The following is a 26,904-nucleotide window of genomic DNA, read 5'->3' as shown; positions in this document are numbered from 1 at the left end:
CTCGGCCGCCCGTCCCGCCCTATATAGGGGCCCGAGCGAGCAAAATGCTCACTGCCAGTAGCGGGGACGCGGCCGTGCGGGGCTGGGGAGGCGGTGGGCAGGCAGAGCCGTGTCTGGGCTCCGTGCTTGTCGTGTGTGACTGAGGCGGGGCAGCAGCGGCGCCCGGCTGCGAGTGCGGGCGGCGCGGAGAGGGGGAGCCCGGGCGGCGTGGTGGGACGCTCAGCAGCGGGAGCGGAGCCTTCTTTCCTCCGTGCCTGCAGCCGGAGGTCCGGGGCAAGGGCGGCCCCAGGTGGGAGAGCCCGGCGACGAGGAGGAGCTGCCTCCGTCGCGGGGAGGCTCCGCACCGCCGGCGTCCGTCCCCTCCGGCTCCGCGGGCGGCCGTGCCGGGGCGCGCAGGTCCCGCCGTGCGCTCGGGGTCCGGCAGCATGAACATCCTGCTGGAGCTCTTCGTGGTGACTTTCCGAGTGCTCTGGGCTTTCGTGCTGGCCGCGGCCAAGTGGCTGGTGCGGCCCAAGGAGAAGAGCGTGGCGGGGCAGGTGTGCCTGATCACCGGGGCGGGCAGCGGCCTGGGCCGCCTCTTCGCCCTGGAGTTTGCCCGGCGCCGGGCGCTGCTGGTGCTGTGGGACATCAATACGCAGAGCAACGAGGAGACGGCGGGCATGGTGCGCCACATCTACCGGGAGATGGCCGAGGCGGCCGCCGCCCCCAGAGGTAAGCGGCGGGCTGTCCCCGGTCCCGGCGCTGCCCCTCGCCTCCCACCTGCCCCGCCGCCCGGGGAGGAGTGCGGGCCCGGGGGCCTCCAGCCCGGAGCCGCTCTCACCTGTGGCGGGTGGGTCAGCGCGGCTCCGGGCTGGAGACCGCCGGGCGCGGGGGCACGAAACGCCCCGTCAGTGCCTGTGCCCGGGCTCCGCGGTGAGCAGAGACCTGCTTCGTGAGGGCTTGGACACGAACCGCAGATCTAAAACCTGCAACTTTTTTTTTAAAAAAAAAAAACTTCAGTAGCAAGAGTAAATAGACGTGTTCTTGTTTACTGTGGTGACACCAAAGTAAACAGAAGTTTTATTGTAATGGGCATGCACTCACTGTTTCCACACAACTACTTATTTGAATGTCAAAAGACAAGTAAGAATTTTATGTTTTCCCTGCTCTGTTCTCTTGTCTGTGTTCCTTAATAGCTGGAGATGGAGAGAAAGATGCACTGCCCCCCTGCAACTTGCAGGTTTACACGTACACCTGTGATGTGAGCAAGAGAGAAAATGTCTACTCGACAGCTGAGAGGGTCCGCAAGGAGGTTGGCGAGGTGTCTGTCCTGGTTAACAATGCTGGTGTGGTCTCTGGGCACCATCTTCTGGAGTGTCCTGATGAGCTTATTGAGAGGACCATGATGGTCAACTGTCATGCGCACTTCTGGGTAACTATAAACTCCTTTCTGCTGTACCTTTTGTTGGTTAACTTTGGGAAATTAACTCAGGTTGCTTAACTCTTGTCTCCTTGAGTTTTGCACTTGCTCCCTTTCATTTGCAAGCTTTTCCCTTTGTGGGTTTCTTATTTTTAACTTACCGTTCCATTTAAGGGGAATGGTGGGCATTAAAATTATTAACATAGTTTTAAATCAACTATATCCTCATAGTCTCCAGAGTTGTAAATCTTATGCCCTCTTCTGTAAACCAGATATGGAATCCTTTGCAAGCATAACCTCTGAATCTGCTTAAAGGCTGTTAACTGCTAATGAATGACTTCTCAGCCTTCCTCCCATAGGCTTCTGCCAGCATGTTAGCAGCTTCAGGATGCTGCTCTAATGGTAGCTAGAATAGCAAACTTGCATGTTTTTCGAAAAAACAATACTTATAAAACCGCTGCTGAAAAATGTTGTTTGAATTGCCTTGGAGGCAGATTGTTCCTTTTGAAGGCTGGGAGAAAAGGTGAAAAAGATTTCTCAAGAAGTCAAGCCAAGAACACTTTTTCAGGAACCCTGTATATTTGTTCTCATAGCTTTCTCCAGGGGCTGCCAGCAGAAGTAACAAAATCTTTAGTATGGTTTCTGGGGTGATATTGTCTCCAGAGCTAGCAGATGCTAATCAATAGTAAGCTATGTGATCTTATTCTTTTTTGTCTATCTAAACCTTGTTTTCCTGTGTGGTTTATTTTTTAAACCCACAGTAGTGTGGAGTTATGTAAATTGGAGTATCGAAGGAGGACCTGATGCACATTCAGGTTAGCATTAGCTGTCAGACTGAGCCCATTGTTAGTATCAAAACTGTTCTTTGGTCCTTCAAAATAAGGTTATGAAATACACTTGCATAACAATCAAAGGATTAAGCAATCTGAAATATACTTCAATTTAAGCCTTCTTTGGCTGGTCTTACCTTTTCATAATAAAGTTTTGTAAAATGCTCTCATCTTCCAAACTGACAACGAGCTCCCCAACCTAATTTTTTTAACATGGAACTGAAATGCTGTTTCATAACCCTAAAGGAGCCTCTTCAAATCTGCACTGTGAAGCACTTAATGGCAGAGCAGTCTTTTTCTTATTGTGAAGCTTGTGGAGAGAGTGCTTAAATGTCAGTGCACACAGGTAGTATGCTTAGAAACACTTTTAAGCTATGAATGTATATTTTAAGGCAACTTGAAAAGTTCTGAGAAAGCTTGTATTACTTCTGAGAGCTCTGTGTGTTCCCTTTCATAAAAGTTAAATTGACACTTAAGCAAACAGATGTGTACTAGATTTAATGTCTGTTATTGATGTGGTTTAAATGCTGAATTGACAAAGTTTCCAAGAACTCTAAATTATGACATCACCATGAATTAAAATATGGGAGGATCCTAAATTCTCCAGCTGTTCTTCCTTCAGGCCTAAGTCAGGCACTTATTTATAACATTGTTTCAGAGACCTTTTTAAAGCACCCTCTGTGTGTTCTGAGTCTGTTACAGTAATAGAAAACTAAAGTTAGTCTAGTATTGCAATGATTTGGTTTCCATAACAGTTTCATTCATCTCTGTTACTGTGTGAAGTGACTTTAAAATAATAATAAAAAAATTACTCCAGGAATGTAGAGTTAGTTCTGAACTGTGGAACTTGATATCTTGGCTTAAGCTTCTAAGGAGCAGTCAACACCCTTTATATTTAATTGAGGATCTGTTCATATGTATACTTCCTGCAGGTCCTGCTTTGCTTTTCCTTTTACTTTTTGCTGTTGGCAAAGCTTTTTTCCTTGTCTTCCCCTTCATGATCCCAAAAAAGGTTGGCTTGACCAACAGTGGGTGGATTTCTATTAAAAGTAATAGTACTTAATTCATAAGATATCATCTGCATCAGCTGATTCGAAGCCAACTTTTTTGATCCAAGTCAATGCTGACTTAAATAGAACAATGTGTCTACATGTGTGGAGTCTTACACAGCTAGTCTTTTCTGTGTCAGCTAAACTGGTGGTCCAATAGCAAAGCTAATACTCTGGAGTATTATGTAGACTTCTAACTATTCTTGGAGGGTGTTTTGTCCAAAAAGCTGTAAATGGATTTTGTAAAAACATGGATCTTCCACATAATATTACTTCAGTAGTTAAGTGTCTGTACTTTCTGGGTGTTTGTGGGTTTTTTTTTTACGTGTGATGGGAAATTCTTCCTCATCTTTTGATCATTAATCAAGCCTCGCTTTGTTTCTTTATAAAAACCTAAAATGCTGCTTTAGTATCGTCCCATTGAAACATCAGAAATAAGATTGATTGCCTGCTCTCCATGCAGAATGCAGGTGATTTGAGCTTGCTTTATGTTAGCAGCTATGATCTAAAGGCTGCTCAACTCCTGTAGCAGGCAGTGACATGAAAGCCTGTCACTGGTTGCTGTTGTGACTCCAACTGGGCTGTGTACCGTATCACACACTGGCAGTCAAAAGAGCCTTAGCGGTGTGCCACAGCCTAAACAGATGCTTTCCATTTTGCTGACATTCATGATTTGTATAATCCTTCCTATGAGTGTTCTATATAAACATGTCACCACTGCATCATGTAGCAATTTCCACAGTGTAAAATCCCCTGCAGTATTAAAAACCTGTTATTTCATGCTGTGATAACTTGAATGCTTCTGATATTGAAAACATAGGGACAAAATCTATTCCTGGTTTGAAACAAGCCAGCTCTGGTTTACTATAATTTACAGATGCATAAAACTGTAGCAGAAGTGTAACACTATCTTTCCTGCCAGTCTGTTGCAAGAATAATAACTTACTTGGCTGCACTTGTCAATTGCTGGAACCGAACTTCTACAGACTAGGAAACTTTCTTCCTGTGATACGTCAGGATTCAGATTTGAAAAATGTTAAAATGCAGTATGAGATAAAGCTGTTGCTTAGTCAGTTTTAAGGAAGTATAGGAATATTTTTTCTTTCTTGTGGTTTTACAGTGAAGGTTAAGTGAAATATCGAAATGTTGTGGTTTGGATTGTGGAGCAGTATTTAAAGCTACTGTACAAACTTTATTTGGGACAATTTGAGATTCTTATACTTCAGCTTTTTTTTTAAGAATAATGCTATTGCTGGATAAGTAAGTACTAATATTGTACATGAGTATAGTACTTGAGAAATCCTTCTGGATTTGTTCATTGAATGAGACTCATGGAAGGGCGGGGGTAAGGTTGTAATAAGGGTTTTTCAACTTCTGTGACATGAAGGTCTTTCTGTACAGCAGATCTTCAGTGTTCAGCACTGAGAGAACAGTGATCTGTGTTTCATTGCCATGCGGATCCTCCAAAACTTTCAGCTTAAAGCTCTACTCCTAGAAGAGTTCTCTTCAACTTACCGAAAGGGGGAAGCAAAAGCATTCAGCTCCAGCTCTGTCATATTAAAAAAAAAAAAAGCATACCTAGTGAGAGACTAGAACCCAGAGTTTGGAGGCTTGTGTACTCCTGTCTTAACTGGAGTAATTATGTTCATTCGTTTACAAGCTACTTAGTTTTTGAAATCATGCAGGTATATTTGTCTCTGTAGGAATTGAACAAATCTTTCAGGTGGCCTGAAATTGACACAGGATGAAATAGTGAGTAAAGAAGGAAATATTACTGAAGTAATTAGGGCATTCCTTAATAGTATAAAACTGCTACAACTTAAATATACCCTGGAAAGAAAGTTAATGCAGAGTTACTTAATCAATTAACTATTTATGCAGCTCCTGTAGTTGTCTTATTAGACAAGACAGGATTGCTAAAGCCTTGGAAAATAACAGTTGCTTGTAGCTATCTACAACATATCAAAACTTATGTATTGTTATTCTAGTCTCTTCAAGCTCCCTGGTATTAAATAAAGCTCACTTATGTGTATAGTTTAGTTTAAATATGGAAGTCTTTTACTTAATGTGCAGTGTGAATCTTTTGCAGAATAAAAGAGCTTAAGTTATTTGAAACTATACCAGACTGTTTTGTGGCCTGTTGGCATAGAAGTTTGATTTTTGTCCTGATCTCTAGGGTTCTCATGTCTAAGGTGAAATATAGACACAGTATTCTACTGACAGGACAGCTAGCTTTATTTAGCATTTTGAATGAGTGGAACTAGCTTCTTTAATTGATTTTTTTTTTTTTTTAAATTTAATGATGTAATGCAAGATGTGTAAGCTTACTAACAAAGTTTAATCTACAAGTTCTTGACTTTTTTTTTTTCTGAAAAATGAGTTGGATCATTTTCAAGCCAAACATATGCATGTGTTCCAAAAAGTGTCATCAAAACTAACTCTTCCCTTGCAAAATGTTTCCACTTACATGCCACCAGTAAATTACCCTGGACAGCACATGTGTTTCATATAGTGTGGTAGCATGCTTGGGCAGTGAATGTGAACCAAAAGGCAGTCTAAACTCTTAGCCATGGAAATAGTCATATTAGTTGTACTTAAAAATTGTAAGTGCTTTGGTATGATTCTGCAGTTCATATGTTTTTGAGTTTATTTCTTGAGAAAACAGGGAACCAATTGAAAAAATACTGTCTTCCAGATACATGCTCTAGAAAACTGTACCTTCCCATTTTATAGTGATGTACTTAACACAAGTTTTAGAAATTAAATGGTTGAATGTATATTTCCAGAGCTTAAGTGGGCACAAGACTACTGGCTCAAAGCTTTCCTCACAGATTTATTTTATGGTCTAGCATTGCGTCCAGCACAGCTGTCACTGGCATACAATGTTCTGATTTTGTAGCCTGCATCTTGCAATGTGTATGTATCTGTAGTCTGGCTTTGTACTCAATGTTTTAGTTGTAGTGATAATTTTTGAAGGTTTTCCAATTTTCTAATCCTTTTTGGAGAATTAAAAAATCAAGTTACCTATATGTCTAAACTTTCCCTGTAGAAGGTGTCTTGTATCAGTTTCAGAGTAGACATGGGTGAGGCTAAAAAAGCCTATTCAGACAATGTGCTTATCTGAAGAGTTGGCAAGTATAATTAAGCATGTTGGGATGTGGTGGTAGGTGGGTTTTAGTTTTATGCAAAAAGTCACCTTCATTTGTCGGAATCATGAATTCAAACAGCCATAATTGGGATTCTGGAGTGCTGCCCACCAATCTAACTGTTCCACAAGTTAACTCTAGCCCTTGAGGTCTATTGAGGCTGTTCAGTCATGGTTCCTATTGTCTACAGTATCTTGATGATAAGCAAGTAATTACATATCAAAGAGTGTGAACAAAGGCTTATAGCACTCCTGAGTTGTTTAATTAGCACCACTTCCATCAGGGCAGAGGGAAAAGTGTACTGAAGATTCTTTGAAAATATTCCTTAAAACACCAACTTTCTTATATATACTTTCTGTGCTAGAGCTTCTTCCTGGCATGGTGGAGAACAATGACCTCTTTTGTTCAAACAGTAGCTGAATTCATGTGTTTCCCGTCTTTCTCTTTAATGATGTAAAGTATTTGGTTTTCATCCTACTCAGTTAACAAATGAAATGACCATTCAGAATGTCTTCCTTAAACCACTTCAGTTGCATGTGAGCTTTTGTGATAGTTGCTCTCAGGTATGCTTGGGAGATGAATTTGCTGCGTTATTTGAAGAGTGCATAGAACTTGGACTCTAAACCAACAGAAAATAGAGATTCTCAGATGTAACCTGTGGGGTTTTTGTTGGCTGTAGATCAGCGTGCAAGATGGTAGCATGAAGTGCAGGCAGCCAGTTATTTCCATGCACTAAACTATCTGGAGCTTGAACAGTTTAGGTGAAAGCAGTAATGTATTTCGCAGAAAAGCAACGTGAAAGTCCTGTTAAGGAAAGTTGTCCTGAGAAGAACGTGCCAAGACATCTCAAACTACTTGAAATGTATTTGAAATATTAATGAATTATTAGTGGCTTGCAATTCTGCAGCCTTCTAAAATAAAACTGGAGTTGCAGTATAGCTTGCAGAGGTAGGGCACTTATGATAATCTGTGGCTTTTTCTGAGGGTCAGGGACTTCTCAGCAAACCCCATAAATGCTTTCAGAGTTGCTAACCTGTTCTGAAGAAATCGTCCTGGACAAGTGATCAGTGTGTGACTAAATTCCAGCTTCTTATGGAATGAGGCAGATCAGCTGAATAAGCAAAAAACTTCTACAGTGGCTTTGGTCTGATATTGTGGTGTTACTTGGGAAGGATTTGGGGATGTGGGAAAGTTTTTGCTGGCATGATGCTTAACCTTGCTAGAAGTGGAGAAAATGGCTCTTCACTGTCTTAGTGAAATGCTCAGTAACATCCACTTTTATTTTATGGAATGCAGCTACTTAATTACATCTTATTACGTTGTTACCTTTGTGTAGTAATTGAGTGACTATAGTACACTTCCAGAAGACAGACTTGTTCATGTGCTCAGCTGTGGGGAAAAAGCAATTCTAATTATGATGTGGTTAAGTGTCCTGCTAACCCAGCATTTGCATCACTGCCTAAGACCTGTCTTAACTGATCTGTTTGGGTGAGCAATCCTGGCCTGTAGTTCTTGGTGTCATCAGTTACTCTGACTAGACAGGTTGATGAAAGATTAATGTTGTGTTTTCTAGCACCATTCCTGCCATTTTAGCACTGCACTCTTTAAATCTTTCCTGCTTTTATCTTTATCAGCTGTGAAGTATTATTCTTTCCTGGTGCTTCTTGTGCTTTGATTTCACTTCTGGGTTTTTTCTGGGGAAGGAAGGTTTTTGTTACCTATCTCTAATACTAAACCTTTCCACTGTCCTCTGTATGTAAAAGCCAGAACATCACTTTCTTGATAAACCTTGCTCCCTGACCTTTGAGGTTTTCTGGCTATTCATACTGATGGTAAAACCGAGTTACTGATACCTGTCTTTTGTGAATTATGGTAAGGGTCTTCTTGCAGAGGCAAATTCAAGCTGACTTATGTGTGATGCTATCTTTTACCTATGGTCTTAGGCTTCTCAGTTTGTCAAAAAAAGTCCTTCAAAATGCAGTTACAATGTAGGGGAGTAGGCACAGACTTTGAGATTGGTAGAATCTCAGTTTCTGAGGGTTTAGTTTGAAAGAAGATATGTCACAAACGAGGGAGAGATTTACATCTGTGCTTACACTTCTGAGTGAACACTTTGTTCTTGTAAATAATTATATTAGTTTAATGATTCATATGCCAGTCAAATTAACACTTAACGTGAGTGAGTTATCACAACTGGGATAGGAAGGCATGGTAGGCTGAGAAATGCCAGCACAGCTGCAAAGTGGAGGTGGCTGCTTTGGTGTGAGCCTTTTGAAATTCAAGTTTGCTTGGCTGTTGAATTCTGCACCTAAATGTGCCCTGGTTCTGGTCACTTCTGCCATCTGTTTGAACTTGTGTGACAGCTTCTCGAGCACTCCCCTTTCAGCATTGGTTTGGAAAAGTGCTTGACTGTATGTTTAAAAGTAACTTGTCCAGAATTTCTGACTTTGGATTAAAGTACAAGGCAACTTAATGGTGGCAAGCTGTCATGTGGGACCACCCCTTGAACCTGCATCTTAATTTGCACTAGTGCTGGTACCTATCTGATCCTGGGATGAGCCAGTCCAGCTCACCAACTTGTCTGCAGGGTGGGGAGGAAAGCTGCTAATTTTCTTGGCCAAGTTGATTAGTTCTTCTATTAAGAGACTAGAGTTGTCTCATTGTTTCGGACTTGCATGGGAGGGAGGGTGTTGGGGAAAGGGTGAGTAGGACTAGGATAAAACCATGTAGCTGGGAACAGGACCTCTGTGGCTGACTAATGAAACCTCATTCATGGAGAGATTTTTCCGAAGTAGGATTTACGGGCTCTAAATAGTTAAATAGTCATAAATGGTTCCAAACTATAGCAAATCTGCCACTGACAGAAGTCTGAATGTAACAACTCAACTTCTAAAGAGATTGCAGTATTTTAATTATATACCATTAAAACCTCCTAGATAAGGTAAGTTAGTTTTCTGAACACATCAACTAACGTTGTGTTAACAACTCCAGCTTATTTGCCTTGTGTCAATACTATTATTTGTGTTGTGTACTGTTGAAACCAATGATCCCTGTGCCTACTGCACTGTGCAACTTCTCTGGAAATCAGTTGCACTAACACTGTTTGAATGTGGAAAAAACAAACCAGAGCCATGTTTCAGCTTGTGAGAAGCGAGCAGAGTTTCCACAGGCAGGCAAAGGACAGAAGTACTTCTGTCTTTGAAAACTTGCCCTCAAGAAAGTGAATAGTTTGCATGTTTGGTTAAAATGTGCAAGTAGAATCTTTGAAAATTGTATTAGCCACTTCTTTGCTGTATTGGCTAGAGGGTTTTTTTTTGTCATTTTAGCCTTTGTTAGCTTATGAAGTAAAAGTTTACCTGCTAAGACTATTCATCTTCTGCAGGTTATTTTTTGGGGGATGAGGAGAAATATGAAACAGGAACACCTTCTGTTTTCTGAAAACCTCTAATCTCTGTATTTTTAAAATGTTGCTTCTCATTCAGTGAGTTACTTCATAGTAAGTTGGAGCCTTCTAGAGGCTTACTGTTTTCTCAAACTTTGATCTTAAATTTCCATTCAATTATTATATCTTCTTTATTTTTCTGTTTCCACTAAGCAGGACTGTTACGTAAAAGGGAAACTTTCCTTCTAATCTTGTTCTTCCTGTAAGATACTGAGTTACAGCATAATCACTTTCCTTTTTATAAAGTAATTGATTCAAAACAATGACTTAGTGACTGAGAGAAGATGAGTAAAGTGACTCAGCTTTCATATGCATGCAAGTACTACAACAATTGCAGTTCTATGGAGGTACTGGCCTTGAGGTATCTATAGAATGTGAGACAGGGTTTTTTTTTCTGTTTAGCGACTTCTTGAAAAGTCTGTTACATAAATTGTAAAACATGAATGATGACTTCATGTTTTCCCTAAGTAGTTCTGACAGTACTATTCTCTAGTAATTTTTTGGAAACATGCAGACTAAATACCAAGTTTTACTAAATATTCCAGAGGATGACTAAGCTTATGGCAAGCAGGAGAAAAATGTGTATTTACAAATTGGATTGTGTTCTCATTCACTCAACAGAATATTCTAAGCTCCTATCTAATAGCTGTTGTAAAATGAATTTATGTGGATTTTTCACTGACTCATAGGGGCATGTTTTCATTTTTGTCAAGATTATAAAATAGCTGGCAATAAATAACTTCTCTCCAAATGGTTGGACATTTGCTGCAAACTTGTGCTAATGAAGGTGAGGGACTAATGTTTGTTACACTAATGTCAACAGAGCTCTGAAGCGCTACAAATCCTTTGACATGACCATTTGTCAGTATGTAAACAAAGTAGAATTTCTAGTCACTTGACTTCAACAGAGCTTAAACTAGCTTTTGTGGGAAGGAGTAGCCAAGTGTTAAATTCTTATCACTTGACCAACAAATACTAAAGTAACTTCGAATTTGACATTTGAATAAATGCAAGTTAGGTCATATTTACTGGCAGATCTGACTGTGGAAGGATGAGGCTGGTGGTACTACTTACTGGGGTTATAACTTAAATTCCCAAATTTATAGGAGTGTAACTGGGCTGTCACAGCCATGTTGGAGCTCAATGTTAGTGTTTGGTTTATGGAAAACTCATGGTGATGTGATGGATCCAAGCAGAAGGATTCACTTTCTTTAAACTGCATGTTACTTTTCACTGGCTGCTGCCAACTGTGTAGTACTTTAAATTGAATAGTAATTGTGGCTTGGTAGCTATGATAGTCTGAGAGTATAATGAGATTTGTGGAGAATAAATATCAACTTCTTGAATAAGATGCCTTTAGGTGGGAGGAAAGAGGTCAGCTTTCAAGCATGGGTACTTTGAAAGCTTCAGTTCTCATGCTTGTTTATACCTTAAATTATTGCTGGCTGGAGAAGTCTGAAAGTATACATTTGTTCCCAAGTTCCACTTCAGTCTAGACTTGTATCTTGTTTGTTGCTTTTGGTTTTGTTTTGGTTGGTTTTTTGTTTTTTTTTTTCAGTGTAAGGCAAACTAAACACATAGCTGGGCCTCCAACAGACCTCTTACCATGCAATCTTACCTATTACCAATCCTTCTCAGCTTCATGTTATTTGGAGATTTGAAGTCCACAACAAACATAATTGGCAGCTTATGTGCTGCACTCCTGCATTGATTAAGCAGAGATACTGTTTCTCCACCTGTTCATGGCTAGCTGCTGAGAATCCAATATGATTGCTCTGTCCAAGCTTTGTCTATTAAAAATCAAAGCAGGTGAAATTGGCTGTGAGGGCTTGGAATACCCTTAAGCTGGCAAGGGAATATAGTTATTGGGAGGCATCTAATAGCTGGGGACACACACACATAATTAGTTTTTGAACACAGTATGGTATGTGTATGTTCTAGATGCAGCTGTAAATACATTAATTCCACAAGAAATTCATCTAGGTGCTGTGCACTGCTTCATTGGACCCTCTCTTCAGCTGAAAGGACTTGAGACCAAAGGAGGAGGAGAAATGGAAGTAAAACAGATGCTGTTTCAGATAGAGCAGGATAATTTATTACAGGCAAGAGCTCCTGTAGGGGAGATACAGGAGAGATATGGCAGAGGAGTTGGCATCCTTTCCAGTTAGTTAAGATTCTGTGTTGATAAGCAAGCAGAGACCTTGCACTTTTTGTCCTCATGTTAACTGCAAGTTTATGAACTTCTTCATCTGTGAGAGAAAGAGGAATGGGCTGTTGAGCAGGCAGTTGGTATACTTGATTTAAGTGGAGAATCACAGAATGGTTGAGGTGGGAAGGGACCTCTGGAGGTCATCAGGTCCAACCCTCCTGCTCAAGCATGGCCACCTAGAGCCAGTGGCCCAGAACCATGTCTAAATGGCTTTTGAATATCTCCAAGGATGGAGATTTCCACAGCCTCTCTGGGCAACCTGTGAGAATGTGCTTAATTTTTCATATGAAATCAAAGACTTGCAAAAACTGGAGGGAGGAGGTATAAATACACAATTAGTGATTTAAACAATGATTATGCTGCTGCGTGTATATGAATCAGTTATAAATCAGCAAAACAATATCTGCAAGTGCAGATGAAAGTAGACAGTTTGGTGTGCTTGTATGGTAGTTCAAATACAAGCATGTCCATTAAAGGCAGATGGATGCTTCCACAGAAAATATTGGTGGAATATAGTTCTTAGAAAGATCAGACACTTTACAGGACAGGCCTGACATCTGAGGGTGGAAATAGTCTAAAAAGCATGTAGGTCTAAAATATGTTTCCTTTTAGGAAGGAAGAATTTGAAAGTTTTCAGGGGCAGAAAGATCCAATAACAAAGACTGCAAATTCCACTTTTTGTTACAGAAATAAAAGGGTAGCTCAGCTTGAATACCTGAACTTCTGTGTGTCCAGAAAGCATATAAGGTAGTTGCCTCTGTAAACAGAAGTGAAATATTCTTAAGGAGAGACCAGGGCCACCTTTGGCTGAGTTACATCTACCTGAACCCTTCACTCAAAATCTAGAGTGATGCAATAGTGGGGGATGCAGAAAAGCTTTGTGTGAGAGCTGGGAATTTGATTAGCAGCAGACTGGTGTAAACCCTAGGTAATGATACCTTTTTCATCTTAACTCTCAAGAAGAAAGTTTCTGAAGCAGAAATTGTATTGTTTAGGTAGCATTCTTGAGTACTTAACCTACACTTCAGAATTAGATTACACTTCAGAGGGAGAATAAAGCTGTTCTCTACTCCAAGTCTTAGTTACTCAATTTGGGGTAAGATCAGAGGAAATGAAGCCCTTAAAAGAAAGGGGAGGTGGGGGGTAATGTAGTGACATGAGGCAACAGTAACAAAAATTTCTGTTGCAATGTCCTTCCCTAAGCACTTTTCATATCCTACTCTCTGTAGACGCTATTCATTTTTGACTAAACCTTGTTAACAAACTATACAAAAGACAGTTTAGCCAGGCAATGTTCAGTTTCCTTAGGCATGGCATAATTAGTTCTAGTAGTAAAGAGTGGAAATCAATGATTAATGTTTGAGAGATAACTAGTGGTATTAGTTTCCTGTGATTTTTTTTTTTAAATGGCATTACTTATCTTTACTGTCTAACCATTGTAAACAGCTTTACAGCGCTGAGTTCTGATTAAGGAAACTACTTAATTCAGTTTCAGCTCTCTTCTGATATAGGCGAGAGTTGACTCTGTAAGAGGAACTGCTACGATAACTGAATCATTCACAGGAAGTGGTGGCAACTATTGGCTTTGAAAATTGAGGAAATTTTGTATCTGGACCTTAAGTACTACAAATGCTATACAATGTAGTAGCATAAATATGGGCTGTAGCAAACTTGTTTGTTAGCAAAAGGCATGGCAGACATTTGTTACTGCTAAGAAACCCACTTACAAACTTCAGTAAATAAGATTAATCCAGTTTTGCATTACTGTGGTGCTTCTGAGTCTGAGAAGCAGGGCGTTTTATGTGTATGGATCAGTCATGAGGGTGGAGAAAGGAGGAATGTTAATTACTAACATGAATTAATGATGAACTTATAAGCTATTACTTGAATAATTTGGTTTTGTTTTTACTAAGCTAAGACCTCATGTACTTCAAAGCAATATTCCATGCAGAGCTGGAGAGAGGAAAAAAGATGCTTATTTCTCTGTAAATCAAATACAGTTTTAACTGTTGTTGCTTTTCATTCTGAGTTAATTCCTCAGTATTTATTTTGCTGCCTTCACCTCTTAACCTGGGTAGATGTTATCTGCAGTTTCACTCTGTCTGCAAATGTAGGATATCTGAAGTATTGGGGGGGGTGTGGCTGCTTTGTTACTCATTGTCATTATAGACTCCTGTTTAAGTCTATTTTGTTCTTTCAGAAGCTTCTGGTTGCAAGGCAACTGTAACATTATTACTGTGCATGTATGTTAAGCATTAACTGTTGTTGTAGTTCAATATTAAAGGAATCCCTGTGGCCTCAAAACAGTGGGGTTTTATGTGAAGGACAAATAAAGCTTTAGTGAGAAATTGACTGTTGTGTTGCCTGCCAGGAGCTAAATAACTAAGGGACTCCTTTCAAAATGAAATATTGGAAGGTCTAGCTTTTTTGTTTCGAATGCAGAGCCTGTTCAAGGCACACTTGAGGACAATCCTTGAATAGTTTCCTTTCCTGCTTTTAATATAGCTGTCTGTGGAAGTTTGGCTTGAGGATGTCATTCATGTGTATTTCCTGATCCTTCTTGCTCCAAAAGGATCTGGGTAGACCCATCAACAATCCAGAGAAATCTGTGACTTTTTTAATTAATAACTTTAGGAAGACTGGGTAGTTCTGGTGTATTTTTCATTAAGGTTGCTTAAGAATAGGAACTGGAGATCAAAAAATAGCACTAATTTCCACATCTATTCAAATATTTACTTAGACAGTAGCTAATTATCCAGAAGGGGCCTGATGCTTCTTGAAAACAGTCAGCAGAGACATCTGAGCTCCTTTAAATCACAGCTTTGGTCCCTTATGTTTGCAAGGTCAACAGTTGTTGTAGACCTCTGTCTACCTTCTGTATTCAGCCTGTTACTGGCAGAGCTGTGTCCTTTGTGCTGTGTGGTCCTGTCTAGTGTTTGACTTGGGACTTGGTGTTATTTGTCTTAGTGCAGTTACTGATCTCTCTTTAACCTAGTATATCAGAAATGCTGGTATATAGTGGAATTTAAGAAGGATGTGGAGATAATATAGGAAAAATAGAGATGATAGTGCAAATGACAAGTAGTTACACTCAGTTTTCACTGGACTCAAGTAAAAAAGCTAAAAAGAACACAAATGCTTAAATCCAGGTTTGTAACTGCATGCTTTGTGTGAGAAGGTGGTTTGGATATTATAGCTTCTAACTTTAATTCTTCTTTGAGAGTTACACGGTTCTGGGTTACACTTTCAAGGCCCCTTCTAAAGTTATTTGGCTTTAGCTTTCACTGTAATCCTGTGTTTATAAAGTGTATTTAAAGTGGCTATCTTCTGAAATAAGCTGGGCTGTATGGTGGCTGTTGAAAGTCACATCAGCATATTTACTGATAAAGCTTGCTGTGGGGTTTTTCTGCTTCTCATGTACCTGTCTTTCCATTTTAGCACACTATAGTGCCCTAGTGCTATACTACCCGTTTTGGACAAGGCTGCCACAGCCTGGTTGCTGGAGAGTTAGGGGTGCTATTTTTTTCAGACCCTCAGGCTTTCCTTCTCAGTTACTGGAATAGGAAGAGAAATTTGGGCCTGTGGACATCTCTGGATTTTCTTCCACGGTGGAGTGAGTGGCCATGTGCTGTCCTGCATGGGAGCGGGAGAGCATGCGATGTGACCTGCTATGGTCCATGAAGAAGAATGAGAAGAAAAGAAGGCTGAACATCCTTGCTGAGAGGGTAGAGGGGATACAATGTGTGCATTAAGCAAAAACTTGGACCAACATTTTCCTGTCACTGGCTCCGTTGCTTCATGATATAGAATTAGCTTCATGATTATAGGATTAGCTAACACACATGGCAGCAGTCTTTATATGATCTCTGGTACCTTAGTTCCCAGAGTTGTCTGGATGAGTCCCTGACTAATCACATTAATTTTGCTTCTTGGGTACGGCTGATAAGTGTTTAACATGAAGATGTCATTATACCTTTACCCAAATAAATGTTGCATTTGTTTGCACTGTTACACTGCTCTCCTGGCAGTCAGGAACAGCTGAGCCTTGGGAGGAAATGACTGATCTATTGTACCACTCCCACCACTGTTGTGGATAACTGTAGTCATGTAAAAACTCGATGGTTTTGATCAGCCCAAGAAAAATAACCATGCTCCATTCTCCTTACCTGAAGGGGCTGTATGGAAAATGAACTGTTCCCTTGGCCTAAAGGAATTTCTGCCTTACAGTAAAGCAGCAGGTTTATGCTACATCAAAATAGTTTAAAAGGGCTGTTGAACATTGTAAGGCAGAAAGTATAAGAAAAAAATTACTGTATTGAAAAATAGACATTTAAAGGACCTAATGTGTTGGTACCTGCTTGCTTTCTTTAATATAAAGACAGCTCTCTAAACACAAGGTAGCATATACTTTGTACTTCTGTGTGCTTTCTGCACTCAGTATCCATTGTCTTGAGCTGCATGCAGCTAACATTGTTTTCTGTGGATGCTTGCTTTCTACTTTAAGAATAATTAATTCAAAATTTAATTAAAAAAATCACTTTCCCCAACACAGTATTTCTTCATATTCTCATTTGCTGTATTTAGACTAATTTGTCTTGACATTGCAGCTGTGCTGTTCTTTGTGTTGCACAATCTTTTGAGTTTTGTTTCATTAAGAATGGAACTAAAGAATTTGGGAAAGGGGAGGGAAGAAGTGCTAGACTGTTAGAAGTTAATTTGCCGTAAACCAAAATGTTGAGAACAGATTACGAAAGCTATGAAGTGACATGTAAATGCTTGTTCAGTTTCACACTTGTGAGAAATAAGTCATTAAAGCTGTGTGCACATGAAATAGCTGTTTGGTTACAGCTACTGGGAATGGTTTGTTCTTACTCATATATCAGAAGCATAGGGGAAAATTCTTAGATTAGGAATTGATCTTTAGGCTCTAAAAAACTTAAACGTTAAACTAGCTCAAACTAGCTCTACTTGCTGTTCAGAGCAGCTTCATATGTTCAATTTATCTTACTTAGTTGTTGTATTTAAATTATACTGCAGGTTAGAAAATGTGCGCTGTGTTTTGGGGGTTAACTTTCTTTTTGTTTAGAAAAAAATGGAAAATTCTCAGTGTAGAGGATGCTTAAATTTCTTGATGTTGAACACGGCATAACTACTCTGATGCATCACAACATAATTCCTTTCATCCACTATGTTCTACTTACTGGTTTCTCTTCAGTGTTGAAAAGTGTTATGTTTGTCATTAATAAATAACACAGCTCTGATTTTAAGTACTTAAATGTTTTGATTAAATGTCTTTCTCTGCAGCTGTGAGGTAAAACTGAACCCTAAAGGATCAAACCACAAGGCAGATAGCTTGATTAAATCACTTGAGTTGATTTGAATTATTTTGGGGGCCTGGTTCATTACCTCTAATGCCATGGGTAAAACACATTTCTTGCTTAGTATCATCTAATGCTTTTTAATGGAGGATTAGCAGGTCCATGCATCACCTTGGAAGACTAATGTGGGCTGTGCTACCTGTTCACACAAACTCCAGATGGGCAGGCCACCCAGGAGGCATCTTGCCCCAAACTGGTCAGACTCTTAACTAGTTTCTCAGGAGCACACAGAAGACTTCAGGTCTGGTGGGCAGATGTAGCTGAAGCTGAAAGGAATGAGAAACTAGGTTGATCTGGTTTATGTAACAGGCAGAAAAACTGGGGAGCAGAGTATGGAGGAATCTGCTTTGATCAAGGAAGTGAGCTGTGCCAGAAGCTCAGTAAGAACACTGATTTATTTGGGGATTGCTTATACCACAAAAGAGAATAACTTCACTTTGGGATTGTTTTTCCCAGCAAGAGGAGGCTGGGAGGAGCAGTGGGCAAGCCTTTACTCTGAGCCTGGAGATGTGTCCCCCCATAGGGTGTGCCTGCCTCTGACAGGGCTTGTGTTCCAGCGCTGACTCCAGCTGCAGCAGATGGCTGGAGGATGGCAGCACCCGAGGTGACTGACATCTGTGTAGCTGAGATGCTGTTAGCTGACTGTTTTGTACAAATGATAGTTGTGCTATCTTTATAGACTGCCTAATGTTCAGGTTTTAAAAGGATTTGTGGGATAATATCCCATGACAAAGCACAGGACCCTGCACTGGATGGGCTGTTTCAGAATGCTGGGCTCTCACACAAAGGTTTCCATGAATTGCTATAAGTCTTCAGAGCAGAGAAGCTGTGCTTTTTCCTATATGGCAGTAAACAGTCCTTGAAGAGCTGTTGTACATGAAGAGACTGTAGTTCTGCTGCTGGGAGTTGTTTAGTGTGCACTTGAATTGCTGAAGATGTTACACAAAAGTGTCCTTAACAGGCTTTATTTGTCATGTGCCAATTTCCTCTTGGCTGACAAAGAGTTACTTTAGCCATAAGCTCTGAAAACTCAATCTTTGTGCTTTGAAGAAGTGTAGTATGGTTGAGTGGGCTTTCTGAAATTTACTGATCTGCAATTTTTCTGGATTTTTTTCCCATATGGGCCTGGGAAATTTTTTTAGTGAGCCATAGAGACATTTATGGACACCTAATTATAGTTCATCATATTTGAAAAAAACAAAGAAAAAAACCCAGTGCTATAGTAAAAATAATAGAAGAGCTAATTTAACAAGGCTTGGTACACTTGCCTGTTGTTTATCTCTTGGAAGGAAACATTGATTTGTGCCTTGAAAGTGGTAGAAAAACTATTGCCATGTATTTCCATTCTTTCTCTCCTCCAAGGCAAATGCCCTTTCATTTCTGTAGTTGCTGTGGTTTTCAGCCAGTGCTTCAGCCTGCATTATCAAGCTTTCTGGCAATGCAAGGTGGCAATCAGTCATTCTGATGTGATGTGGACAGCTAACTGAGACATAAATGGAAACTGCTGATGGAGCTGACTAATGTTCCGTCGGGAGCTGTTAGCAGGGCTGAGTTAGGAGCACAGGTCTCTGACAGGGATGGTGTGGAGCATCCGTGCTGGTGTACACACCATTGGTGTTGGGGTGAGTGAGACAGGCTGCCAATAAATAACCCACTAAAACTTCAGTGCCATCCGAACAAAGCCTCTTAACTTTTCAGACAGTGATGGCTGGGCTTTGTTGCCGTGCAACATGGGAAGAGAGGCTGAAACTCTGTGTGCCTGGCACAGATTAGTTTAGCAGAGAACTAAATTCTTGTCCAAGGCTCTACATAAGAGGTTTAGAGATCCCTGCCATGAGGAAGGAAACAAATGCAAACCAGCTTGCTCTTAGATTATTATTTTTATAATTAGCTTTGTTATGCACTTATGACAGAACCTAGGAGCTGTATGAATCAACAGTAGAAAAGGCAAGGAGTCAGGAGGTCGGTTAATCTTCTATCATCTGCCAGCTGTCCAGTGAAAACACTCTTTTGTCTGGTGTTAGGAGGTCTGGATTAGTCATTTAACACCTGCAGGCAAAAATGTTGTAGAAGAACATGTGAAAATCATTAGAGCAAAACTGTCCTGACGTCTGTGATTGGAAAATGCAGACAGCATAAGAATGGAATTAGATGGATTCAGCTGGAACTTGCATGTCTTCTTAAGAATGCGGCTGACACAACTCAGACCAACAATTAAGCAAGGAGCACATACTTAAGGGGCATTTGCATGCTCTGAGTTTGGATCCGAATTACATAGGAAGACCAGGTTTCTGGGAAGATTAAGCATTTGTGGTACAGAGTGAATTAGAATAGAAAAAAAGCTTTGTCGTTACTGGATTTATATATACACTAGGCATGGCATGTTTGTGATAAAGTGTTCTCTGAAGTTTTTTGATAATTTTAAAGTGATCTTATATAGTACACTGACAACATAGAAGCTGGAGTAAATAACTTCCTGTACCATTTTACAACTTCAATGACTTTTTTTAGCATATAGGGTGCTCTGTTTAATACTTATTTAAGGAAAGTGTTGAGTCAGCTTCAGAAAACAGATAAAGCGAAGCTAGGTATCCTAGTGGAGATGTTCTTCTAGAGAATGCTTTCAATTTATTGCTAAAAACTTTTTCTTAAAGGTGTTAACTCTGACTTGGGTTTTTAAAATGAAACAAACTTGTCATAATCAAAGTACAAAAATTGGAGGTTAAAATCAAAGTTTCATCTTGAGGCTTGTTTTGGGTTTGTTTTATTTTGAAACTCTTAAAATAAGGAATTGGTAATAGAAATGTATATCTTGTCTTTTTAATTAGATTAATGCTTATGAAAACTAATAAAGATGGAAAATTATTTAGACTAGTAGATGTTACTATATTTTTTAATTTAAAAAGTAACATCAGCACAAGTTCTGCCTCCAGTATTTCTTTTAATGTTAAATGCCCAAGATGATGAGTGAATTGGATAAAGCTAACTGTATCTAACTTCCAAAACACTCTGTCAATAATTAGAACTGATAACTGGCACTAGTTTTGACATAGATATGCTGGATGGTATATTTAAAGTTTGCATTCCTTTTTCTGTCTTTTTTTAAAGTGACTTCCATTTTAGGGTCAAATTATCTCTTTCTGATAACTAGTCTCTTGCAGAAAAATAAACATGTCTGAGCTCAATTGATCCTTTAACCTTAGGATTTCTGGAGATATAATCCTTGATGTCTGAATTCACAAACAAGCTGTAGATTTTCTGTTGGCATTTTTGCAAAACTCAGAAGTTCAAAACCTGTACAATGATCTCCTAAATTCTTGATAACAAACTTATCACTAATGTAGTATGTTCATAGTGTGGTGTTTTTGTTTTTACCTTGTAGACTGCTAAAGCATTCCTTCCCAAGATGCTGGAAATGAATCATGGACACATTGTGACAGTTGCAAGTTCCTTGGGATTGTTCAGTACTGCTGGAGTGGAGGTTTGTTAGACTATAAATAACAATAGATTTGGCACTTCTTGCTTAGAATCGTAGAACACCAGGTTGGAAGGGGCCACAAGGATCATCTGGTCCAACCTTTCTTGGCAAAAGCACAATCTAGACAAGATAGCCCAGCTGACAGGATAGACTTTTTAATGTTATCTGCTAGAGAAAATAAATTCAAGTCTTTGAAGATACTTGGAAGCCACAGTGCTGATTTCCACACCAATACATGTCTTCCTGTGAGTGGGACCTGCAAGACTCAGGCAACCACTATATTCACCTACTTCATGGGTGGACTTGCCGCTTGGAGTGAAAGCTGAGGATGGCAAAGGATTTCAGAATGCTAAATGATATTTGAATTACCTGATAAATGTAGAAATATGAAAGGTGTCCACCTACCTAATCTTGTCAAGATCTTCAGTGCTAAGTTTGAAGCCAAAGGCAAGGATTTTCAAAAATGTTTACTGTGAGGAAATGGCTGCCAGCCTTCCTTCCAGAATCTGCATCTCGCCTGCTTTTCTAGGCTACCAGTTATAAGCGTTAGACTGTCTAGTTGGTAGCAGATGTTTGAGAATACCGGTTTGTGAGACTTGCTTGTTTAGGATTTGAACCTATTATCTTGCTTTTTGGGTCATTAGCTTGAACACAAGTGTGTGTGAACAAAAAGCATTCAGTTAGTGAAAATGAATTAATGTGTCTAATGGGATAATTGTCATATTAGCCCATAAGTACACACTTATTTGTGTATAGATAAGGCTCAGTCCAACACCTAAAACTGCAGTGTTTCATAACAGAAATGAGTGAAGGTGATGTCACTTAAAGCTTTTTAGAGTATTTACTGTCTTGAAAGAACCACAAAGAATTTCCTAGACTGTGAGTGTGAACACCAGCAGGTGACATCCAACAGAAGACTTGAGTGCTATAGCTATTTATGCAATTATTTAATTGGTATTTTTGAGATATACAAGCCATATCCTCTTTTGAAATTTAAATAATACACTCAAATCTCGATTATATCTTCTGTTGAAGCTAGCCTGAGAAACAAAACATTTAATATTTTTATGCCTCTGCCCTGCCAACTCTACAAGCTTTTTCATATCTGACCCAAGGTAGTATTAGGTATCTCAGTCCTTTGTTGTAACATTTCATATTAAGTGAACTGGTAATTGGAGTAACTTGCCATGTGAGCCTGCCTGATTCAAAGACTTGAATCCAAGGTAATATCCTCCTACACTGAGATTTCCTGCTTTCATGATTCTGTGCTAATTGCCTCAAAAGTTAAGTGCTAAATGAGTTGATGTGGTGCTCTATTCAGTAGGTGTCTTTTGTTGTTCCTTTGAAAATCTGTGCAGAATCACTTTGGATATGCTTTAACTTTGAACATGATTTGTACCTGTCATTTTGAGTTGCATGTTTTTTTGCCTTGTTCATTGCCAACACAGGATTATTGTGCCAGCAAATTTGGAGCTGTGGGTTTCCATGAGTCTTTGAGCCATGAATTGAAGGCTGCTGAAAAGGATGGTATCAAAACAACTTTAGTCTGCCCTTATCTTGTAGATACAGGAATGTTCAGAGGGTGCAGAATCAGGTGAGTAAAACTCATCTGCCCCATTTTTGTGGTGTTTTAAAAGTACTTGAAGGTAGCTAAACTGCTACCATAAAAATATTAAAATAAGTCTTATCTCTGCTTTAATATGTATTAGTGTGATCTGTAATCCTTAGTCAAAGGGACTTCCTGAATTCAATGAGTATCTTCTGTCCTTTTGTATGTGGCAACACAAGTTTTGAGCTGTAGTCTTTGTAACTGAACAGTGAGTGTAAAAAAATTAAAGTCTCTGTCCCTGCTGAGGCATTCCAAAGAATGTGAGTTAAACGCTTCACTGAGGTCTGTGGTCCTTTATCTTATTAATCTGTCCTAATCAAATATTTCAGGAAAGAAATTGAGCCTTTCCTTCCACCCTTGAAACCAGAATACTGTGTGAAGCAGGCTATGAGAGCTATCCTTACAGACCAACCAATGATCTGCACACCTCGCCTCATGTATATGGTCACCTTCATGAAAAGGTAAGGGTTGAAATGCCAGTTTATTGGCAGTACAATCTACAGAATTCTAGTAAAATGCAAGAGCATGTCTGCTTTCTGGATATAAACACTCTCCTGTCTACACAGACCATAGGTGCTGCTTTGTTAAAATTCACAAATTTCTCTTGTGGCTTGTGTGACTCTGTTACTTGCTTGGGAAGCTCCATAAAACTAAGATCCTGTTTATTATGCATCCTCATTATACCTTTCTAGTGTCTTCCATTCTCCTTAGATTCCTATTTTCTTTTCAACAGATTTTCTTTCCATTGTTTGAGTTCTTTAGAAATGGGGCATGAGGCAGCTTCCAGCAAAGGAACCTCCAACTGTTTGTCTCTAGAACCAATGTGCAGGAGGCCCTGCCTGCAGATTCTCTAGGACTTGCACAGTAGATAGACTTGTAGTAGATAGACCTGCACAGGTAGATAAACTGAAAATCTGCACATTCAGAACCCATTTTGACAGAAGGCCTATTTGTCTTGTCTAGCACACAAGAGGTTTTGGATGGGAACTCTAATCTGTAACTAGACTGACATAGTAGTGATGCTGGGTAGTACAGCAGTTGGCTCAATCCTACTGATGCAACATCACTTACATTCTAGTTTACAGACAACAGCTTCACAGCAGGTGTTTTTTTGTGTGTTTTTTTTTGTTTGTTTGGTTTTTTTTAATCAGTAGTGTGTAGGAGGAACCTTTAAAATGTAGGGATGGTTGAAACTGAGAACCTTGGTGATTTTTATTCCATGTAGAAGGTGGTGTCTCACTTCTGCCTCAGTTCTCTCATGGTAAGACAGGATCAAAGACTAGAGGAGATTTTGATGCTCACCTCTTTCCTGGAAGAGGGAGCATATATGTGTCTCTTTTACCAACAAATCAATGCTGCCATCAGCATCTTTAAGAACGAACTACTTCAACAAGAAGCTCAGAGTGCTTCAGTGGTCTCAGCACAAGCAGTGCCTTACACAGCAACAGTCACATCAAAAGCCCTCTGGGTTGTTGGGTGTTCAACACTTCAGCTTCCAACAGGGAGATCAAAGCTTCTGCATAATCCATGCCCCGGGCAGCAGCACTTGGATCAAAGGCTCCCCACCAGCCACTGCACAAGCAGTGAGGACACCTGTACCAGTGACATCTCCTTGGTGCTTCAGTGGTCATTGCTTCTAAAGACTAGAATCTGTGCTCTGCTTTCCACTGAATCCCATCTTAGTCCTTTGCTAGAGCCCCTGAGTATTATACTTGAAATAAAAGTAATGTTTTGTGGGTGTGGGAAGGAGGGGAAGGTCTCCAGCCAGGTATCCATCACATCTAGGAATTTTATCTGGAGGTGGAGGAAAAAGGAAATTGCTCTCTTCAGACCTCTTTTTGAGGATGGATGATTGAGTTTAGAATATAAGTCAAGGTTGTTAGACATCTGGTGATCAAAGAATGGCTTTAACTAACACTAATCCCACATTAAAGAATATCTTAAATGTCTGATGACCTCTGCTGATGTGGCTTTGAGCAGATGCTTTGCTTTTAGTAGGCCTTGCCCTTGCCCCCTCTTTTAAATAAGCTATTGCAGTGCTTGTGAAGAAGCAGCAGAAAATCTGGTCTAAGCTGGAGTTGCATGAATAAGTAGCTTTCTTCTTCCTTTGCTTGCCCATGAAGTTGGAACTCTAAAATTTTGATTTTTCTCTAAGTATCCTTGTGAAATAAAAATCTTAACTCTCTTATGAAGCCTCTCCAATAGCTTTCATATTGCTTTTAAGGAGACCAAGTACATACTATAAACAGAGGTTTTGTTTTATGCTGTCTCCTAACAGTTTTATAACTTCTTTTTCACAGTATTCTGCCCTTTGAAGCAGTTGTATGCATGTACCGGTTTTTGGGAGCAGACAAGTGTATGTACCCTTTCATCGCTCAAAGGAAACAGGCTACAAACAACAATGAAGCAAAAAATGGAATTTAACACTATTTTGGATGGACTAACATTTATAGGTGAATATGATAATGTTACATGACTGAATTGTGAAGTGCACTTGCACCTATCAAATGCAAACAGCAGTATCTTACTGTGGCATTCTCTTGGGTCCTAAACCTGTGTGTTGAGCTCTAGAAATCAATGGGGTTTTTTTATATGCTGTAAATACAACTGACTAGAGTACTTGGAAAATGTGATAGGTAAGCAAAATGACTTCACAGTGTAGCTGCCACCATTGTCCTTTAGAATGTCACTGTATGTATGGTAAACTAGTCACACTACTCCTTGTAGGGATGCACTGTGTGATCCCTTCCTCAGCCTTCCGAGGTTTGTAAGAGCTGTCTCCAACTAGAAGATGGAGTGTTTCAGAAATTGTATTTCCCTGTGTTATTTGGGAATGGGGAGGGAGCGGAAATCTTGACTTAAGCTACTGCTTGTGACCTTTTAGCAAATTCAAGAAGTTTCTGAATGCATCTCTTCACTTGTTCACCCAAGCTCTCTAAAGGACACATGGCCAAATTGTGGTGTAATTCTCTTCTGTAGCAATTGTGTGTTTTCTATTTAAGCAAAGAGAAAAAGAAATTTGTAAGTCTCTGCTGATTCAAAGGCAAGTGAATGTCTCAAACACTCTCAGAGCAAACTTGTACTGGATATCTGGTTTTCTAGGAATGCAGGCAGTGATTTTTAAAAAGACTTTTTTCAAGTCATTTGATTTGAAATAGCTCTATTGTTTCCCTTTGTATGTCGGAGTACAAGCTAATATTATGGACTGTTTCTTTTCTTCCTTTTCATTCTTACTTCTGACAGAGTTCTCCCACCCCCCCAAGGAGCTGTTGTATTAAATTTCTGTAACTGGACTTGTGCCTAAATGACAAAGCAACTCAGCTAAGATACAAACTGTTTATGTAAGTGCTGGTCATATGCCAATTATTAGCAAAGGAAAAATAGAATAATGCCTGTGCGACTCTACATGTGGAATATGGAAGGGTGTAAAGATTCTTTTGAGTTCTGCTCACATTGTAGAACAGCAAATGATGTTTTTACAGTATTTTTTGTAAAGCGAACAATTTTGTGCCTTGAATAATTTGGTAATCTGTATTAGTGAAGCATTGTAAAAGTGAACTTCTACCTCTGTATCTTAATGTATACCATCCACTTGTAAACTACTATTGGACAAATTGTGATTACTTTTTTAGAATGTCTTGTTAAATAGTGACCAATGCCTGTGGTTATTAAAGTGAGCCACTTTTTCCTTAAAGTGATTGCAATGCTTCCTTGAAAGACTATGCTACTGCAAACTACTTGTGCCTGTTCCATAGCTCTTTAGTATCAACACAGTTGAAATATTTATTGCTCAGTTCCTCTATCCACTTTGTCACCTCCATGGTTTACAGTGTAATCTCTTATGGCTATCAGTAAGTACTGTGAAATTAGACTTTACGAGCTGACAGTTTTCTCTAGTTTCTAAACTCACCTGCAGCAAAGAGCTTTTGAAGAATATTCACTTTGGTTTTCTATGCAGCTTCATTTAGCTGTGCATAAAAATGACCTGGTGTAGATGCAGTTTTAATGAATTAGAAATGTAAACTACATTTACTTTTTGCCTCTTCCCTAGGGCCAAATTAACTTGTGTGTTTTTGCAGCAAAGTCAGTAAGAGCAAGTACAGAAAATTTTATTCTGTTATGTAGCATCATTTTAATGCCTATTTCTTTTTTTAAAAATGTCTCAACCTATATTGTCTTAGACTAAGAAGCAATATTTAAAGTTTAATATGTTGATTCTAAAGACACTTATTAGCCTGACAGAAAAGGAAAATTATCAAGCTTCATACAAAGCATCATGCCAATTTACAATGATTATAGACTTGTCTAAAAAACAGGTTTGGGGGCTTGTAGAGTTCTCCTTCAATTATTGAATACATTTGTCA

At 39.6% G+C, this 26,904-nt stretch overlaps 1 protein-coding gene across 1 annotated transcript; it reads left to right on the top strand.

The window, feature by feature from the left end:
- Positions 1–142: 142 nt before the first annotated feature.
- Positions 143–26,137, top strand: RDH10 (retinol dehydrogenase 10). Its single transcript, XM_080340396.1, has 6 exons — positions 143–711; positions 1,176–1,411; positions 20,836–20,934; positions 22,380–22,525; positions 22,870–23,001; positions 24,841–26,137. The coding sequence occupies exons 1-6, from the start codon at positions 426–428 to the stop codon at positions 24,962–24,964; spliced, it is 1,023 nt and encodes a 340-aa protein (XP_080196522.1). The 5' UTR covers positions 143–425; the 3' UTR covers positions 24,965–26,137.
- Positions 26,138–26,904: the final 767 nt, after the last annotated feature.

The sequence above is a fragment of the Nesoenas mayeri genome (genome assembly GCF_963082525.1).
Source record: "Nesoenas mayeri genome assembly, chromosome: 2".
NCBI lineage: Eukaryota > Metazoa > Chordata > Aves > Columbiformes > Columbidae > Nesoenas > Nesoenas mayeri.
This window is presented reverse-complemented; position numbering and strand designations above follow the sequence as displayed.

Coding starts and splice junctions, on each gene's coding strand:
- RDH10 (XM_080340396.1), top strand. CDS start 426: ATGAACATCCTGCTGGAGCTCTTCGTGGTGACTTTCCGAGTGCTCTGG. Junction 712..1,175: donor GGCGGCCGCCGCCCCCAGAG/GTAAGCGGCGGG, acceptor GTTCCTTAATAG/CTGGAGATGGAGAGAAAGAT. Junction 22,526..22,869: donor TTCAGAGGGTGCAGAATCAG/GTGAGTAAAACT, acceptor CAAATATTTCAG/GAAAGAAATTGAGCCTTTCC.